General features: G+C 46.8%; 4 protein-coding genes across 7 annotated transcripts; 3 read left to right on the top strand and 1 right to left on the bottom strand.

Moving 5' to 3' along the window:
* Window positions 1-2,559: 2,559 nt before the first annotated feature.
* On the top strand, window positions 2,560-4,280 carry BDCG_08225 (HMG box protein; the record flags this gene model as incomplete). The annotated part of the gene is made up of 3 exons (XM_045424006.1): window positions 2,560-2,766; window positions 2,835-2,894; window positions 2,955-4,280. The coding sequence occupies 3 exons, from the start codon at window positions 2,560-2,562 to the stop codon at window positions 4,278-4,280; spliced, it is 1,593 nt and encodes a 530-aa protein (XP_045272819.1).
* Window positions 4,281-5,428: 1,148 nt separating this feature from the next.
* On the top strand, window positions 5,429-7,657 carry BDCG_08224 (DNA replication complex GINS protein PSF1). Of its 3 annotated transcripts, none has more exons than XM_045424004.1 (4): window positions 5,432-5,690; window positions 5,804-6,312; window positions 6,458-6,554; window positions 6,722-7,641. In XM_045424004.1, exons 1-3 carry the CDS (start codon window positions 5,664-5,666, stop codon window positions 6,549-6,551), a joined length of 630 nt encoding a protein of 209 aa, XP_045282470.1. In that variant the 5' UTR covers window positions 5,432-5,663; the 3' UTR covers window positions 6,552-6,554; window positions 6,722-7,641. The 3 variants fall into 3 exon arrangements, with proteins under 3 accessions (XP_045282469.1, XP_045282470.1, XP_045272818.1); XM_045424005.1 differs by having other exon boundaries at window positions 6,458-7,210; window positions 7,404-7,641; XM_045424003.1 differs by having other exon boundaries at window positions 5,429-5,690; window positions 6,458-7,657.
* An 838-nt stretch (window positions 7,658-8,495) lies between these two features.
* On the top strand, window positions 8,496-13,293 carry BDCG_08223 (sulfate transporter). The gene is made up of 7 exons (XM_045424002.1): window positions 8,496-9,313; window positions 9,390-10,748; window positions 10,823-11,022; window positions 11,085-11,318; window positions 11,404-12,019; window positions 12,090-12,663; window positions 12,767-13,293. The coding sequence occupies exons 1-7, from the start codon at window positions 9,046-9,048 to the stop codon at window positions 12,786-12,788; spliced, it is 3,273 nt and encodes a 1,090-aa protein (XP_045272817.1). The 5' UTR covers window positions 8,496-9,045; the 3' UTR covers window positions 12,789-13,293.
* Window positions 13,032-18,424, bottom strand: BDCG_08222. 2 transcript variants are annotated; one of them, XM_045424001.1, is made up of 5 exons: window positions 18,226-18,383; window positions 16,958-17,359; window positions 14,396-16,790; window positions 14,054-14,327; window positions 13,112-13,980 (listed from the first exon to the last, which is right to left on the bottom strand). In XM_045424001.1, exons 2-5 carry the CDS (start codon window positions 17,056-17,058, stop codon window positions 13,913-13,915), a joined length of 2,838 nt encoding a protein of 945 aa, XP_045282468.1. In that variant the 5' UTR covers window positions 17,059-17,359; window positions 18,226-18,383; the 3' UTR covers window positions 13,112-13,912. The 2 variants fall into 2 exon arrangements, with proteins under 2 accessions (XP_045282467.1, XP_045282468.1); XM_045424000.1 differs by having other exon boundaries at window positions 13,032-13,980; window positions 16,958-18,424.
* Window positions 18,425-19,260: the final 836 nt, after the last annotated feature.

The following is a 19,260-nucleotide window of genomic DNA, read 5'->3' as shown; positions in this document are numbered from 1 at the left end:
ACTAACCCTTACAGCAATGATACACGCTTACATTTGAGATAACCACCTGGCTATCCTGGTTCTATTGGCTTCGTTGGGCTCTCATTTCGCCAGAAAGCACATGACATGCCCAATATTCCTAGAGCTCCTCATGCCGATTCCACGGGCGCACAATGTTATATAGTGATGTACGCGAGTATATACGTGTATGCTTCTATCGCTAAGGATTATCCCTGTGAGAGAAAGCAGAAAACGATCCACGCTGCGAAGACGGAGAAAAATATGACGCGAAAGACGACCAAAACTCGAAAACTACATCGCCGTTGGCAGCTGGGATGTGAGATTGACTCTTCCTCGGGTAGAGTTTACGCTAGGCAAGCCACAAGGCGATCGCCCCAATACAGAACCGGTAAACTAAAAGTGCCCAGGCGCTCTTTTATTTATTTTATTTTCTATTTTACTTTCTGCGTCTCTTCCTTCTGGCTGTTTGCGACTTTGCTGCGAACCTGGCTAGTAAGGACTCTAAGGAGGGGGACAAGGGGAAATCATGGGCCGCCATCATTTGTGAACCATAGTTGAGCTTCCCTCAGCATCCCTGCCGCCGCCGCGGCCAATGCCTGTTGGTTTTAAGCCCCCCGTAAAAAGTTTAGGGGCGTGGCTTTTTGCGGCAAACAATATTCCTGGACCAACAGGAGAGGAGGCCGCTGCGGTTGGAGCAATAATTGTCTCTCCCTGCCTGCCGCTACTGATGCTGCTGCCAGTTGCCCTCCCACTCCTCGCCCACATCTGGGACCTTTCCCATCATCTCCCCACTACCCACAGAAATAAGAAAAATAAAAAATAAGGTCTGATGGAGTTATGGTTCGCCTTATGCTGCATCTGCTGGCCCTGCGTCTGCGGTTAGCATGGGTCAAACTCTGTCGTTAGTATATGGCAGAGCAGAGGGCAGGCATAAAACTGAAATAAGTACTCTGTATGGGACCCCCCCGGTTGGCTCAACTCGTCTGCTGCTGCACTGTAATGCGAATCAGTGTGGGTGTAAAACCAAGCAGCTCTTGTCGATCTATCTTTCCCATATCAAAACCACTGTGCACCACTTCTTCGCTCCTGATTAATAGCCAAGTACCACCATTCGATAGCCACACACACAACACACGTATGCCTTATATATTCTTAATATATTGCTTCTAGAACTCCAATCTCAAAATACTAATAACACTAAAAGGGTTGCCTCTCCCTTCATATATCCACCCACCCCCCCAACGTCGACGTTTTACCCAACATTTCCCCTCACAAGCTATACTCCCTCTACATCTACCCAAACTTCCCACCAACTGAGTAACAGATCCTATGTGAAACGGCAAGAAACAACAGAGTCATAAAACAAAACCGAAACGAACAGATAATCACAAAGGAGCTATTTCAGTATTCCTCACCTTTCTTGTCTTCAACAACAGAAACCATTTTGCTGCTTCCGTATGGTTAGTACAAAGATGCTTCTTCCTCAGCCCCCTCGATTCTTCCCCCCGCCCCTTCAAAACAAAGAATTGACGGAGGAAACATTTCCTTTCCTAAACCCCCACCAATCCATGCACACTAGTAGTACCTGCGCTGTTTCCTCTCGCTTTAAATGACAAGGTTCTGATTGCTAAACTTGTTTAAGTCAGCTCCCTAGCCTGTTGCGTGACTCTGAACCATTGCTCTTCCAGAATCTGTCAGATATTGATCTGAGCTGTTCCATACAAGAGCGGGTGACTGCAACAGCTTCATCTATAAGCGGTCTGAAGCTAGCAAGCTCCAATTTCTGTTCAGTATCTCTTCTTGTTCGACATTTGCCCTTTGCATCACTGTGCAAGGAAGGGCATAAAAAGTGGGCTAGAACGAGAGAACATCACAAAAATAACATTATCGCCAACTTTCTTTACCCCAATATAATCCACCTTTTCTAAAACAGCAACAACAAAAAAGACCTCCAGAAAAGCGCCAAAGCTACCGTTCTGGAGAACCGCTACCATACTCTACTCCGCTTTAACCAACCCCCTACTTGGCTATCCGCATCCGGAAGGATTTTCTGTCGGAGATAGTTGCAGAATTCGTCGCCTCCCTTCTCGCCAATCAGTCCTCCTTGCCCCTCCGTACCAAAAATAATCAGCTCCACGCCACTTCAGGGACCAGGTTTCAGTAAACCGGGACGGCTCGTTCTCTAATTAAGACGGAGCCATAGTCTCGATTCCACCAGAGAGAAAAGGTTGTGTAACGGTTCATCTTTTAAAAACCTCAGAGAGCTTGAGTTCTGGGGAATGCAATAACACCGCACGGCTCCACCCCACCAGAATACATAAAACTCCACATACCGGCTGAAAGCTGTTTAGTTAGGAATCTCGTCTCCCAACTTTCGTACCCATCCTACCACAAGCCTTTTGGTTCCTAGCTCTGCACTCTACCTTCAGCACCATTAGCTTGTGCAGTTGCTCATTTTAGCAGGATAGATTGGCCTGCAACGTCGTCGATATAGTTGCCCTGGAAAGCAAAACTGGAACTTCCACTCCATTCAACAAGCAAAGGTATTTCGAGCAAGAAATGTCAAATACCCATCCGCCGTCGCCTCCGCTGTCAATAGACGGAGAATTATCCCGCACCATCGGTGTCTGTTCAATCCAGCAAGCTGGGTTGCCATTCTTCCAAAACAGATTGCAAGTTGACAGCCTATACACGCAAATGACGCCATCTCCAACTTTGCAGTATACCCGTATTGAGGTTGACCCTCATCGAGAACCAATAATTGCTGTAAGTAACTCAATTGCCTCACTTTGGCCAGCAATCTGAAGTACTGCGCGTGTCTAACGATTCTCTAGGGTGATTATGGAGTTCTAGGCCCGTATAGAAACGGAGATGAGGTTGTTTATCCCCAAACGGTAAGCTCTGAGCAGCGGCGCTGAATTTGATTTTGCTTAATGCTAACCAACATGCCATAGGCACCTTTGCGCACACCGGAATCACCCTTGGGTTCGCCGAACCGAACTGTTTCGCGTCCTGCCTCTGGCCGCACTAACAAGACGCGCGTGCGGAGGATCGTAAGGATGCGAAAACGAAATGTTGCCAAGCGGGGTGGCCCTGACGAAATTCTTGTGCCGCGGCCGTTAAGTGAATTGACAAAGGGGATGCGAATCCCGGTGCGAAATATGGAGCTCCATGTGATGCGATCCACAGAACAACGCCAAAAGGAGGTGGAGAAGAAAAATGGCAAGATCGCACGGCCGATGAATTCATTTATGTTGTATCGCTCAGCATATGCGGAAGCAACAAAGGAATGGTGTGCTCAGAACAATCATCAGGTAGTCTCGCGAGTAGCTGGTTTGAGTTGGCCGAAGGAGCCCAAGGAAGTAAGAGACTACTACGAGCGACTGGCCAACATTGAACGAGACAACCATGATAAAGCCCACCCGAATTACAAGTTCGCTCCAAACAAAAGTGCGAACACCCCCAAGAAGAAAAAGGCATTGACCATGAAGGAAGAAGAGCATAGCGATGTCAGTGACCATGGTATCACAATGGCTCCATCGTATCAAAATCCAGTGAGACATGTGTCTGGCGCTTCATTCCAAGATGGCAGCTTCCGAAGCCGCACTCCCACTCCCATTGATCGCGACAGCTCATACGACAGCCGTCAGGGAACGCCATTCGAACAAATTGGGGATGTGTATCTGAACGGTGACATGAACCGATCATCATGGCAAATGTCGAACCCTGGCAGGCCGCATCCTGGCATGTTCTCTCCTCCCGAACAACAACATTATTATCAACCATCCATCCACCAAAGCACCCTAGGCCCTAATATCGAAGACGTGACCTTCAAAAAGATGGGCGTTCCAGGCATGCAGTATGACGGACCAGTAGCTTTAGCCGGTCTTCCAGGCAACGCACACCCAGACTTGCTCCAACAGCAGCCGCTCCCACAATCAAGGACACCAGTCTCGCTCAACGTGTTACAAGTCGATCCCCAACTTTTCGAATTCGATGGTCAACCTAATCTGTCCTCCAGCGATGGAACCAGCTACGAGGGTCCGATCGACATGTGGCAAATGCCTAACGTAGAGCAACAATTTGCCCGGAGTGGCCTTCCTAGCCAGGAAGACGAACGATATATTTCACAATCCGGTTTCCATCCCGGTCTACAACAACCCATGGATGGGCGAGAGGTGTGGAATGAAAACCAAGTTGATGCTGGCGGACAATTTGAAGACTGGATCAGTACTGGTCCTCCATTTGAGTACGGTAACAGCCAGCAAAAGCATCTTTGAAAATTGTTTCTCCCTTTTCCGTGCTTTCCCCATATTATATTTTATGGGGTGGCCATGGTAGATGCGGGCAATGTTAATAGATCTCGTGTTTTTCTTCATCCTCGAATCCCCACCTTCCATTCTGCCGATGTACTTGTTTACTGCATTTTTATTCTCCCATCTTTTTTTTCACTTAAGTTTCTCATCAATTCTCGAGGCGCCAATATGGGTCTGGCTTCTCTTCAAGTTCTTGAATATTATGTGGAACCTTCTGGCGTTGAAGAGGTCGTGTCGGCTATTTGATTGATTCCTCCCCTCTTTCTTTCTTTGTCTTCCAACTTCAATTTTGACGCACGTTATGTTCACTGACTGGGCGGATTGACTGTTTGATATTTTATTTTTATTTCGCGGTGTTTATTTCTTCGATGCCGATTTTATTACTTACTGCTTGGGTCCATTTTTCTTAATTACAGGCGGTTGGGCGAGAAACAATTTGGACAGGTCATTATTGGGATCTCAATATCATGCGTAAAAGGCATGTACTGTACTGTAGCTTATTATTAATTAGTGCTAATGCGGTTAATCGAGTATCATAATTCCAAACGTCTAAGCCTGGTAGCACCGCGTCTTTTCTTTCAATGGCAACGCAGTCTTGAGATCTCCTAGTTTTGATAATAGGGGGAACTGGTGCGTGCAACGGACGTTCCTTTTTCCCTTTCCCTGCGATTACACTTCATCAGCCGGCACATTTCAGCAGACATAATATATTTCCCAATAATAGCACACGCTAGAATGAAGGGTTTACCTTTCCTCCTGCTACGTAGCAAGTCAGGGGAAGGACATTTGCCTGCAGTGGGCAGTCGTCATTCAGATAAAGAAGTGTTTGAAACCTGCAACAGGCTACATATGCCATGTTGCAGAAGTGAAGTCAAAATAGAAACATAGAACAAAAGAATGGCAAAGACATGCTAAAAATGATGAATGTAGATAATGATAATAAAATGGGGATAAAGAACGCCCGACTGACTGGAAACGCAAAGAAGTTGCTTCCATTGTGATTCTTGAATGTGGAGGTGGAGTAGTTACGGAGTAAATAAGTGCGGCTCCCGACTGCTGGCTTTTGGCTGGAGAGGAGGGTCTTGGCACCAGAACCAGGGAATCAACCACCACCGCATCGCAAAACTATGCAGCCCCGAAAAACCCCAGACCACAACCCCAGGATGTCCGTAAGAGCTACGTGAGATATCCCAACAACCTATATACAGCTCCTATTGTTCTACACACTAGAATATAGAAGCATTCCCCTGCAGAAAGCAGGTCGATAGCTGCATAAGTTGCCCGTAGCGGTTCAGGACCCCGAACCATTTTTGGAACCTAAACCCCGAAATACCGAATTTGAGCACAATGTACGGAGACCTGGGTAACAAACTGGTAAGAAAGCCATTCTATGTGCGAAAAGTCATGTAATTTCCCACTATCTGCATATCCAGAGAGAAAGCAGCCCCGCGCTGTATGCTAATTCGATCAAATTCTGAGACTATCAGGTCCAACATGCCAAGCGCATGCAATCCCTCTCCCACCTACCACCATACCAGACAGAAATGGTACGCTCGGTGGCGCGCGAGGTCCGCGAATTGGATAAAGATGTAGCGCGTATCTTGGAGCCCTTCGAAGGCACATTCAACCCGTCCGAGAACCACGCGACCGCCTGCGCTCTGCTCGTGCATCATTTGTCGATGCGACGGAATAAAAGATGCCTGCTTGCCTACCACCGCGCACGTGCGGAGAAACTGGAAGAGTTCTGCTGGCAGGGTCGTGATGTGCTAGATGAGCAGATGCAGCAAGGTGGTACGGGTGCTCAGAGTAGTGGTGGCCATGCAAATTCCCTGAGTCCCGAGGAAATGGAGTACTTTCGCCACTACAGTGATATGCTTGCGGCGTATAAGGGACAATGGATTGATATTGACTTGACGGGTAGCCTGGAGCCGCCAAAGGATCTGTTCATTGACGTGCGCGTGCTTAAGGATGCGGGTGAGATTCAGACTGAGTATGGGTAAGTGCAGCGTCCTTATCATTCCGTACTACTCTGGAGCATGATAATTGCCTCGAGAGAAATTGAATTTTGGGAAGGAGCCCGAGCTGAGGCCTTCGCATTATGCTCTTTTTCCGTTTACTAAAATTTTGGCCTTTGGCAACAGTGCTATTACGTTGACGAAAAACAGCCAGTTCTATGTCCGGCTGGGCGACGTTGAACGGCTCATTGCACAGGGATATCTTCAACGATTGAGTTAACATGTAGGACTGCAAGCTATGCATTCCCGAGGACGCATTATTTTACCTGTCCTTACTACCCTAGAGGTGGATACAAGAACATTCACAAACCTCGCTCGGAGACAAGGCTTACCCCTGGGCACTTATCTGATTTCCCCGGGAAGATCTAACATCCCATTCGGTTCCTGTAGTTCGATTCACGCGCAACTACCTTACGAAGTGGCATTCCGGTGCTGCCGCCCTAGCTACTCCCGCGTCTGTTTAAGGCGGCAGATTTAGAAATGGCATGGGAAGGCATATTTGCAGATTCCTACCAAGCTCTACTACCGAAGCATTCTGCCAATTTTTGAATCATATCATTCTATTAGGAATAAACGTGAAATAAGCAGCGAACCTTTTTGTCGACACAAGAACCAACATTGCTTGCAGGGAAGGCTATGTCAAAGCATGCGGAAAGGAGGTTTAGTCGATTGGGTTCAATCGCATTGAGCTGCGCATGGTTCTAATAACGTTAAAGTGATTCATCTAGTATAGTATACGATTTGATATTAATTTACCCCAAATTGGCCAAAAACCTTATTCCTTCTCTTCACTTCAAAAATTGATTTTGCTCCTGGTAGGTACACGACTCAAACATTTTCGACGGAAATCAGACTAGGCTCTATGAAGTGAAGTAAAGGGTTAGTTCATTCCATACATTATACATATCTCCGCAACGCACGCAATGGAATCGCTTCCCTTCAGGACCCTTGCCTACAACATCTTGCATTTACCAGATATACCTCATCCCCTTCAGTTCACAGAGCCAAGGTTCGCGAAAATTTCCCGCTCAAGACTTAAGGGAACTAAACAGGCAACAACTTTCCTACACAGGGTTTCTCGCCACCAAAACGGAGAGTGAGGTTAGGTAAAAAAGAAAAGTAAACAAAATGGGGAGCCTCAATGCTGCACAGCTGCGCTCCGGTATACAAAGCTCTGACCACATGGGGGTTTTAAGCTTTTGTGGTTAGTTACAACAATTTAAGCTTAAAAAGTTTATTTAGCTAGGGCCTGCTGTCAGAGATAGATTCACGGAGTATCGCCGTATAACTTAAGTGTTTTAACATTCTCCTCTGAATCAATGATAATGTTTGTCAATTTTTTATCTGAATCCACTTGCTTTCAATGTGATTTGCCTCTCATTTGCAAGACAGGGGTTACTCGCAGTTATGACATCATAGATATGTGAAAACATCACAACCCCATGAACTCATTATGTAGAAACAAAGAACAGGAACTGCTAAAAATTAATGGAGACAGTACTAAATAACTGTCTATCTAAAATTTGCCTTCTCTCAGTATGTAATTAAAGTGGTTCAGTTCATGTTAATCAGAACCTCAAACATTGACTGGCATGTATACATTTACCAAGTGGTTTTGATCTCAAATTCTGTCATAGACATGAGAACATTGAGACATTGGTCTTAGGTAGTTAACAGGGGGTCAAAATTAAGTATTCGCATGCAATGCCATTGCCACGGGATTAGGAAACGCTGAAATAAACTATTTTAGGCCGCGAAACATCGGTTCATCACCCCACATTCACCTGTTTTCTTTATTGTTTAAGAAAAAGCAGAAAGGAAAGTAAAGCTTCCCCGTCGTCCCTCAACTTCAAAACACCAAAATAAGGAGACAAAGGCTCTTTCAATATGGGTAGTTAAAACTGAATTATTCTCACGAAGTATTCTGTAAATTCAAACATATTGAAGTGTGAAATATTTGTCAACTTTTAGCTTGCTCGTCTTCTCTGACAGCGGAGAAATAGCCCCTGTCGCATGGCACCCTGCAGCTGCAGGGAGCTAGCTGCCAGATTTGCCTCTCCAAGATGCACTAGGGCAAAGCAGCTTCTATTTGTAAATAAAGTACTTCATCTGCTGGAGAAAAGCTTATCACAACACGCTGCCTTTTCTGCTGGCCCACATCCGTGGGAATTTTAGAAGGTAGAAGCCATGTAGCAATGACTAAATTTCTACAATAAAGTTCTTTAAAGTATCTGATCTTTTACCAGAAATTTCAAGCAGCAACGGAATGGTTATTTTTTTGCATTAGCTTTTTCTTTTTTAGTTTGGCGGCGGGGCAAAACCGAGGTGGAGCGGACAGATTCCAGACCAAGATTTACAGCTTTTGCTTTTCGATGACTGACAACACCAATAACAGCAAGATTCTACCTTTCCCACGTCGCGAATTTGTTCGACTCCTTCCAGTTGGCGCAGCCTTGACGACAATCTCCCGTCGGTCGAGCCCCTTGACGACCTCTAAATCTCTAGGAAACTTGTTACGGGTTAACTTTACTGCTCCTCCGTGCTCCTACGACACATGTTCCGTCGTTTCTTCCAATCGTACTCGAGGGAAGTAGACTGGTTTCCCAGCCTCACGGATGTATTCGGAGCAAAGTTAAAATAGTGATCAGGTTTTGTGCAATTTATTGTCCGGTTCCTGGATGCCGGAAACGCGCCTGGCGGGGTGAGACCGCAATATGACGTCTGACAATGCGGGAATGCGGCGACGAGCTTCGCAGTCTTCAACCCAACCACATCCACGAGAAGTACAGGAGGGTTTGATGCGTACACAAATAGACGAAAGAAGCGACAATATCCCTGTCTCCACGAATAATCCCCCTAATGGCTCTCAATCAAACCATGGGGAGGAGGGCAACTCTCTTCCCCCGATGTCGTACTCCACATCTTGCAACGAGAGAACACCTCTCCGGTCGTTTTATCACCGATCCTTTCGAGGGTCTTTAGGTGAGCTTCACTCTTTTCTTTACTAACAATCGCTTGTCTCAGATATCGTACTAAACTATTTGGTTTTATGTTGCAGATGCCGGTCAATATTCATCTCATGGCGTTCGAGAAAAAACGGCGGAATTGGCGTCACTGGCGTTATCTCACGGGGAGCGAAATCGTACCAACTCCCCTTACCTAGAGCTACAAATGAGCATGCCAAATAATTTTGACATGTTTGTTGATGGTCAGCGTGATAACAATAGGTCGCCCAGGAACCTATGTCAACCGGGGCGGATCGAAGAAGTCTCTGAACCACAGTCTCCAACAGGGGCTTCTCACCCGTCTCCAAAATATAACACTTCCGCCCTTACTACGATGATCCGTGATGCTCTACCGAGTAGAAGTGATCATGGTGTGAGTGAAGAGCTCATCCCGGAAGATTTCTCGCACTCGGCTCTCACGTTATCGCGCGATTCAACAGTGCCAGATGCAGAACGAACTGCGCTTCTCCTTAATGCATCTCGAACTAAGAGTCGGGATTACGGCACAGCCCCAGCTGATGTTGAAGGCCAAATCACGACACATAAGCCTTTTGATAGATTCCGTGTCATATGCAGAAGGGGAGGTGCCTGGTGCCGTGGTCTGAACCCAAAAGCCTGGGACAGGGAAATAATATGGCAGAAAGCAATAGTTCACCCTACCACGTTTCTCCCGGCCGTATTTCTAGGCCTTCTACTCAATATTCTGGATGCCCTCTCTTACGGAATGATTCTTTTCCCTCTTGGTGAGCCGCTATTCGCTCACCTCGCCCCGGATGGCATTTCTATGTTCTACGTCAGTACGATTGTTTCTCAGCTTGTATACTCATGTGGCGGTTCGATTTTCAAAGGAGGCGTTGGCTCTGAAATGATTGAGGTGGTTCCCTTTTTTCATAAAATGGCGTTTATCATACTCAATAGGGTTGGCAAGGAGAATGAGAAAGCAGTGCTGGCGACGACCATCCTATCCTACGCCATCAGCTCTGTGCTAACAGGATCTATCTTCTTCCTTATGGGAGCATTCAAACTCGGATCATTAATTGGGTTCTTTCCCCGTCATATTTTAATCGGATGCATCGGTGGAGTTGGGTGGTTTCTTGTCGCTACAGGGGTTGAGGTATCTGCACGTCTATCCGGCAGCCTCGAATATAACCTCGACACATTAGGAAGGCTTTTCCAGCTTGATACGATTTTTCTTTGGACACTACCTCTTGTCGGCGCTATTGGTTTGCTTGTGATAAAGCGATTCGTCAAGTCTAATTTTCTTGTCGGTGGTTATTTCGTATCTATCGGTGTTATCTTTTATTTTGCCAAGTTTAGTTTCAACATCCCGTTAGAGACCTTGCGGGACCGTGGCTGGGTTTTCGACGCTCCATCCTCGTCCGAACCGTGGTACCATTTCTATACCCTATATGGTGAGGATAACTACTATTCACCCTCTCGAAGCTCGAAGTCTACCTAGATGATGACGTAGCTAACAATCGTTAAGACTTTTCTGTTGTCAATTGGCCAGCGCTTGCTGAAACTATTCCGGCTATGTTGGCATTGACATTTTTCGGCGTTCTACATGTACCCATCAACGTCCCCGCTCTAGGTATCTCGACTGGCGAAGACAACTTGAACGTTGATAGAGAGCTTGTCGCACACGGTATATCTAACGCAGTGTCAGGCTTCTTTGGCAGCATTCAGGTAAGTGAAGGTGGTGGGCGTGGTCTGGTATACCCCATCGAAGCTTTACTAATTCCATATAGAATTACCTCGTGTATACAAATAGTTTACTCTTTATCGGCAGTGGCGGTAATAGTCGTCTGGCGGGCGTGATGTTGGCCGTCGCCACATTTGGCATCATGCTTGTGGGGCCGGGAATAATTGGATATATCCCGATAGTGGTCGTCGGTGCACTTATCTACATGCTTGGAATAGAACTAATGGAAGAGGCACTGGTGGGGACTTGGGGAAAGCTACACACACTGGAATACATTACTGTAAGTCTGTTTTTCTAGCAATGCTTTTCTACACAGTACGATTCTATGTCGCGTTCGCGTCTATTTACTGATTGGCGTGCGATAGGTGATAATAATAGTTGTTACTATGGGAGCATGGGACTTTGTGATTGGAATAGTCATCGGTATAATCCTCGCCTGTGTAAATTTCGTCCTCCAAACGTCCCAGAAGTCCGCGATAACAGCAACGTATTCCGGCCAGGTAGCCATATCTACTGTGAGGCGGCATCCTTTACATGTCAGGTTCCTCAAGGACGCTGGTAAACAGACTTTTGTTATTAAGCTTGCAGGCTTTCTATTTTTCGGCACAATTGTGAGCGTGGAGAACCGTGTCCGGGGCTTGATCGAGGAGAAGACGTTCAGGGACCAACCTATACGCTTTCTTATTCTTGATCTTAAACGTGTCAATGGATTGGATTTTTCCGCCGCCGAGGCTTTCACGCGATTAAACAGGATCCTCTGGAAACGGAGGGTGCATATGATTATCTGTGGTATTGACGTGGAAGGCGAGGTTGGGAAAAGCTTGCAGAATGTCGGTCTCTTTGGAAAGGAGAACGAGGTGGAGATATTCGAAACCCTAAACTCTGCATTGGAGTATTGTGAAAATGAACTGCTGAAGGTCCTATATCAACGCAACGTCAGTATGACAGGGACTGACGACCGCACTCCTCCTCGATTTTGGGGTAAGTTCATGGAAACTCAAAGGCATAGCTTTAATAGAAAAAATCTATATCTAACATGAACGAAAACCAGAGGTATCCCAGCCTCAACCTCATATACCCCCAGATACACTATTCAACTCTCCCCGAGGCCACTACCTCCACGAAGTAGCAACAACAACCCTCCGCGAAGAAGAAGCCAACCCCCTCTCCGGCCGCACCACCTCCCAAAACTGGTCCTCCTTCCAACAACCCCTCCCCCTCCTCCTCCAAACATTCCACGGCCTAACCCAAAAAAACGAAGACTTCTGGTTCCCCGCCTGCACCTACTTCACACGCGAAGTCTTCCCTGCCGACTCGGTCCTCTACCGCGAAGGCGAGGCAGCAACAAACTTCTACCTCCTTGAATCGGGCATGCTGCGGGCTGAATACGAGACGCCGCAGGGTAACTATTTCGAGCTCATCGTTGCTGGACGGCCGTGTGGCGAGTTACCGTTTTTCGGCGAGACGCGGCGCACGGCTACGGTCAGGGCGGAGAGGGATTGTGCCGTGTGGCGCCTTGGTAGTGAGGGGTGGAGGGTGTTGAGACGGGAGGAGCCGATGTTGGCGCTGGAGTTGATGAAGGTGTGCTTTAAGCTAACGTCGGAGAGGATGGAGAGTATCACTGCGTGAGTCCATTTCTCTCTTTTTTTTTTTTTAATTCTGTGGTGTTTTTCGCTTCTATAGCGTGTGTGATTTTTCAGGTTAACGAAGCTAATCGTCCAACCATAGATACGTCCTCACGACTGCCTAGTCAGCCAGCGTCATCCAGGTGTATTTATTTATCGTTTGTATTTTATATGCATAGAGAGGGTAGGTTGCGTCGTGTACCACTCATTGATTTTCTTTTGCTTTCACGGACGTGCTACATGGAAACCCTGCCGGGGCATGTAACTTAATGTATGTACGGAGTACGGATTATGTATTTACAAATTACGAACTGTACACATCTTTAGCAAGTGTATTCTTACCAATGGAATGTGTTTAAATGGAAGGGGGAAGGAAGGTGAGGGAATATCTCTATACCCCCAATGGTAATAGTATCTATAAATCAAATCGGTTAAAGCCCTATTAGATAACCAATGAGTAGTGGTAGGAAGACGGTGAAGCAGAACCAAACGAAAATGATGCCACTGAGTTCTTGATGTTACGTTTATACAGAGAGGCAGGCTTCAGCGATCTTCACACGAATACTTAGTAGTTGTAATCTCTAGAATCATTTAGCAATAAGCAAATAATAAAGGGATCTTGATTTTTCGCTCTTCTCTTAGTTTGCTCTTCTTCGTTTTCGTCTTGATCTCATTTTTCAAATTTATTAAAAAACAAAAAAAAGGTAATAATAATAATAGATACAATTTAAAAAAAGCATACAGGGAGAAGGGTAAGAAGAGAGAGATAGGGGGAAAGAACAAACTGAAGAAGATAAAAAACCTAAAACCTCCTGTCTGATGCACGCGTGAGATACAAGATGTTTAAGACGGCAACAACCATACCCCCTGGCTTGTGAAGAATTGCAGTACAGAAAAAACAGTGAAATAAGGAACAAGAAAAAAGAAGAAAAAACCGTCCAAAGTATCCGATCAAGGGCGCCTGCAAGTGTTATGTTTTGTGTGTCTTTGATTCGTGGATAGCTTTTATAGTAACATTATCATCCCTATGGGGTCGTCGTGAGAATTCCAGCAATCGCACGGGGCTGGGGTAAATAGATGGATATGACAGCATAAGTGAAGCCGAAGAGCAAGAGGGAAAAGGAGGGGTGCAAAAACTCAGATTAAAAAGCATCTCAAAGAGCAGAAAGGATGTTTGACTGTCTGTTCGTCCCAAAGGGCATGGCAACAACGCGTAGCAAGGAGCTGATAATTTTCAGCTTCAAGGGATCTACTCTTCCTCACTTTCTTCCGAGTCATCTTCGTCGTCGCTGGTCTCAGGCATTTCGACGGATTGTACTGTTGAAAAGGATATTGTTAGTAATTAATATTTCTGATGAAAGCGAATAGGAGGATATTAAAGGTAACATACTAGGTTGTGAGTAACCTCCTCTACCGCCACCGCCACCACCCTGGAAGCGGGAGATGGTGCCCTCAATACTATTGATCCGTGCTTCCTGCTCATACTTGCTCATAGGCTTATTCTTCTTGGGCTTCGGTGGAGCCACAACGGGAACAGGTTCGGGTTCCGGCTCATCAATTTCCATAGCCGCTGGTGCATGTTTCTTCACGAATCTTAGAAGCACAAGGAGAACCTCGTTGGGTAGCTCGTCGATATCAAGTTCAATTTCCGCTTCTTTGGTATCCTGAGCATCATCCTCAAAGTCAGTTTATGTTGTAAAGAGCAATTCGAAATGTCAAATAAAGTGCGTACCTTTAATCCAGGGACATTTGACTGAATAATTTTAAGCGCCTCGGTCATTCTCTTTTCAGGCAAGCTGCTAATACCGTGAGAAATAATTTGCTTTTCGCGATACGTAACCCAATGCTGCTTCTCAGGCTTGCTGGATTTCGAAGCGCTCTTCTTATCCCTCTTCCCAGACGAGCCTCCCGTTGTGCCAGAACCCTTCTTACTGTCCTTCTTGCCAGATTTGGATTTGCCCGATTTCTTCGAGCTACTGGGTGGGGTCTTTTTCTTCTTTTGAGTAATTGCCTCTACTTGCTTAGACATCTCCGCAATTTGTTTCTGAAGTTGATTTAATTTCTCCTGGTCATTGTCCTCCTCACTATCCTCACCCTCTGATTCACTACCGTTTTCTGACGTGCCAGCGCTTTGGTGGCCAGAGGATGGTTCATGAGCTTCGATCCATCGACGCTTCTGGCTCCATTTGTTATCGAAGACCTCCTCCAAACTCTTCCCAGCATTGTAGGTCGGATCGCCAGGGATGTTGAACTTGTAGCAATTTTTGAATATTAAACGGATGTCAGCCTCCATCTCCTTGGCATTCTCGTACTGGCCGGTTTGCAGCCTGGTTTGGACAGTTTGTAAATCCATGGGTTTCTTAATTATACTGTGGTATGTCGGAATATTCAAGGCCACTGGGTCAACGGGGTAATAGAACGGAAGGGCGATGGGTTCATGTTTCTTTTTATGGAGCTCGTCTAGTACCTCCTGACAGAACTTCAGTTCCCACTGATATTTCTTCTTCTTGGGCTTTGCGCTGTAGGGTAGATCGCGATTTTTTGGAGGGTGGATAGAACGTTTTGGCCGCCCATCCGCGGTGGTGGAATCGCGGCGGATGAGAGGCAAACCCTCGGGTCCAAGCGCAAACGTTGTTGTGGGTGACGCCGCATTTGTCGGTCGCGCATTGTTTCCAACCGCTCTTGAGTCACGTCGAGCAGGTTGAGTTTTTGTGGGCGCAGTAGCCACTTTCTTGGCCTTCTTTTGAGCAGGGCTTGTTTCCACTTCATCTGGGCCAGGCAGTTTGGCCAAATGGCGCTCGAAGTTCTGCTTGAGTCTCAGGCCTTCCACGCTAACCATATGCTCCGGTCCATTGAAGGTAACGGAGTTGTCAATCATCAAGTCGAAATCAGAAATAACTGCAGCGAGCGAAGCATAGGACCCTGATTTCAATTTCTCTTCAATGGTTCGCAAATCCATGGGCTGTTTAATAATAAGCGGGTAGTTTGGGATATTCAGCTTAACAGGGTCTACCGGTTCACGGAAAAATCGGGAATCATGTACACGCTTCAAACCCTGAATGCATCGGACCAAGAATTTCAACTGTTTTGTGGTGAGAGGGGCTTCTGACCGCAACGAATCACTGCCTGCACCCGCTGGTACCGGTGGCAATTCGGGAACTTTAAACTCTGGCACAGCAGGTGCAGCATCACCTGCAGTATCATCCTTCTTACTTCGCTTTGGGGCCGGTTCCTCATCCATATCCTCATCCCTCTCCCGCGTTACCTTAGTGGGAGACACAGGAGGGGCATCTACCATCTCCTGGTCTGGTTGGAGTTGTGCTGCGACCGGTGCTGGCATGACAGGCTCAGGTTTTGGCTCTTCTGATTTTGGTGCTTGTGATTCAATGGAGCCGGTGGTTGCAGGAGGAGATAGTTGTGAAGTTTGGGAAAGAGATGGCATGTTAGTTTGGGTAGGGGCTGTTTGAGAAGGGATAGTTGCAGTTTCGGGAACAGGGGGAGGAGGAGGGGTGGGAACATCTGAGGAAGCGGGTGCTTCTTCCCTTTGAGCTGGCAGTGACGGTTGCTGTTCATTCGTAGAAGACGGGAGAGATTCATTCGTTGACCCAGCAGCTTCTTTCGACGTTGCGTCTACGGGGAAAGGCTCAGTTTCTACTTGTGATTCTTTCGGTTGGGCACTCGTGGTTGAAGACGCTTGCGCGCTGGCAAGCTCAGAAGAAGCTTGAGGAAGTTCATCCAAATCCATGGATTCCTTCGCAGCAACAGGGGTCGTTTCTGGTTTCAAGGCAGCTGCCTCTTTCTCCGGTTGTGTGGCTGGCAAATCTAAATCTACCTCTGGCGTAGTCTGTGACCCAGGATTTGTCGACACTTGAACGTCTGCTGGTGGAGCTGTAGCTATTTCTTGACTTAGTGGTGATTTGGGGCGGGATGCTTCGAGTGGAGAAAGGGGAGAAGCAGTATCGGCAGCCTCAACTTTAGTGGTGCCCACCACCCCATTACCGTTTACTACCGGCGAAAGAGGTTTGTTTTCATCTGTAGCAGCAGGCTCCTTGACTACCTGGGCTTCAGAAGACATGGTTTCAGAAAGCCTCACGGCAACTGTTTTCGTTTCTAGAGTCGGGTTACCACTATTGTTTTGGTAGGTTACGGCAGTTAGCCTGAATGATCCCGCCACGTCTCTAAAGCATTCATGGCAGCAGTACAAAGAGGTATATACGGGATATATAATAGAATAGATAGATACAAAGCAAAATATAGAAACAGATATAGGTAGAGAGAGAGGGAGAGTACTCACCCAAATAAGTTCGCATCAAGAGAAACCTGATCAACAACGGGAGGTTGCTGGGGCTTGCTCTCCGCGACAGCAGTGTCTGGGGGAGGAGTTGCCATGACCATCAGCGACGATCACGTGAGGCAACACAGGGGGTGATAGATGAAGGGTAAACACGCGCGCGCCCTGGCCCGCCGGGAAATCCGAGCACCAGAGAAAGGAGAGGGCGGGATAGAGTCCGTCTTGGATGAAGAGGATAGACAGGACGTATTAACGCGTCACGGAGCAAATAGAGTAGACCAATTGAGAGAATGCGCGACTCTGGTAAGCTTGGCTGGCTGGGCGGGAAATCTGATATTAATCCCGACTTTTGATCTTGTTGTTTTGTTTTTGGGCCACAAAGCTATGGGTCGATGTCCCCTATCTCTAATCTAAGTCAGAATATTATATTAGACTAGACGCGACAGAGTTATGGTCAGAGCCATGCGTGGATAAAAGAGACGTTGTATGTATGAGAAAGCAGCCGGCAGCAGCAAAAGAAAATCAAGTAATATCCACTAGATATTAGTAAACACAGGGTACAATGATTGAGAAAAGAATAATTTCCCACAACAATGTCTGCTTTTCTGTTGCGTGATTTGTTGTTGACAGTGGTTTCAATAGGGGGTGGTTGGCGAGACAGTAGTGCCAAAGAGGGGGGGAAGCAGAAAAGGAAGAAGAAGAAGCAGAGCGAAGGATGCGCAATTTATATTGCCAAGAAAGTTGACGGGAAAGCTTGTGGCCACGTGGAAAGATGACTAAGCAACAGGCAGCGGAACAGAGCAGAGCTGCTGGAGAGCGAGGTAAAAGAGTGCAGGTGATTGGCTAGGAATGAAGGAGGGAAGAGAGGAACACTCCGTGCACTGACAAAAAGCCAGCGGAAAAAAAAGGTGATGCGGAGAATCCCGCTGCTAACCAGAAAAGGACAAGGCAGGAGCGGAAAAAGCTACCTAGGTAACTGGTAGGGAATGTACTGTACATGTACGGAGTACATATCAGATGACAAAGAGACTGGAGAGTACAGGAGGCTAGGAATCATATGGGACGTGCATGTAAGTGTGTGTATGAAGTGTCCAAGTTATACAAAAATTATTATGCCCTAGAATTATTCACGGGGCAGCACTTAGAGGAATACAGTCTCACAACAACAAGGCAAGTCAGGGTGGTCGGCCTTGCAGCTGGGCAAATAAAAAAATACAGGCCAACTAGGAAGTGGCAATAAGCGGTAGAAGACAAGGGGCAATAATACGAACCGAATTGATAAATCTGACAGTGCAGAAAGGCCGTGCGCGTAAGGATACAAGCCGCGTTTCTAGGGTTGGGCTGGGTTGGTGAGCAGACGAAAGCGTGGCGATAAGGGAGATAAAGTGCGTGACGGGAAGACGCGAGGCGAGGAGGCGAGCAAAAAGAGAGACTGAGGAAACAGAGGGGATGCTAGAATCCTTAAGTACGGGCAGTCCTCTCGCTGCCAGTCCGTGCCAGGGAACCAGAGCAGTCTGTCCCGCTAGCCTCGGATGACGCTACTAAAGGCGGCGATCCTTGTTGATGCCATTCTGCCCGCGTTGATTGGCTGCCACGCGTCATCCTGGTCTTGGCGTATGTTCTCATTGGCTATAGTGCCCTCCCCTTTCCGAATCACACGCCCCACCATCCCTGTTCATATTGTAATTTTGCTCTGCTTTTCGGTATTTTGGTTACATTCTGTTTGCTGCTTCTGGCCTGTTTTCAAGGCTTCAACGCCGAAACAAAACCGCTGATACAAACACAGAACAAAAGTTACCGCCTTGCCACAGCCACAAAATAGATGACTGTATCACTGACTGTTCTCTGTATTGACGTAATAAACATGTCCTGCAAACCCCCCGTCCAGTCCATGACATGCATCCTTGATACACACATAATATTGTTTTTTTAGGCAGCGCAAAATTGATCAATTTAAGATGTGATACATACACAATATTTAACATTCCATGCATGTTTCTTGTCAGAAATAAACCACAAGGAGGCGACAGGATTGTGCAATCCAGGAAAACCTGGAATTACCTAGGTATTCCCCCCATGCGGAATAATAATAATAGAACAGTCTGCAATTAGGGCTTAGCCGGTACCTTTTTTCCTGCTTTTGATTTCCTAGGGTTTAACCCCGACACTTCTCCGTTTTTGACTACTCCGTATAGAAATAATATAATAATGCCGTGCGGGCAGGTCGCCAAATTCGTATGCCAAGATTTTTGGCGGAAAATCAAGTGCCTGGCCAACCAATGAAATTCGTCCACTGGCTGTTCGCA

Source organism: Blastomyces dermatitidis, assembly GCF_000003525.1.
Source record: "Blastomyces dermatitidis ER-3 genomic scaffold supercont1.10, whole genome shotgun sequence".
Taxonomy (NCBI): Eukaryota; Fungi; Ascomycota; class Eurotiomycetes; order Onygenales; family Ajellomycetaceae; genus Blastomyces; species Blastomyces dermatitidis.
Note: the sequence above shows the minus strand (reverse complement) of the source record. Positions and strands in the feature narration are given on the sequence as shown.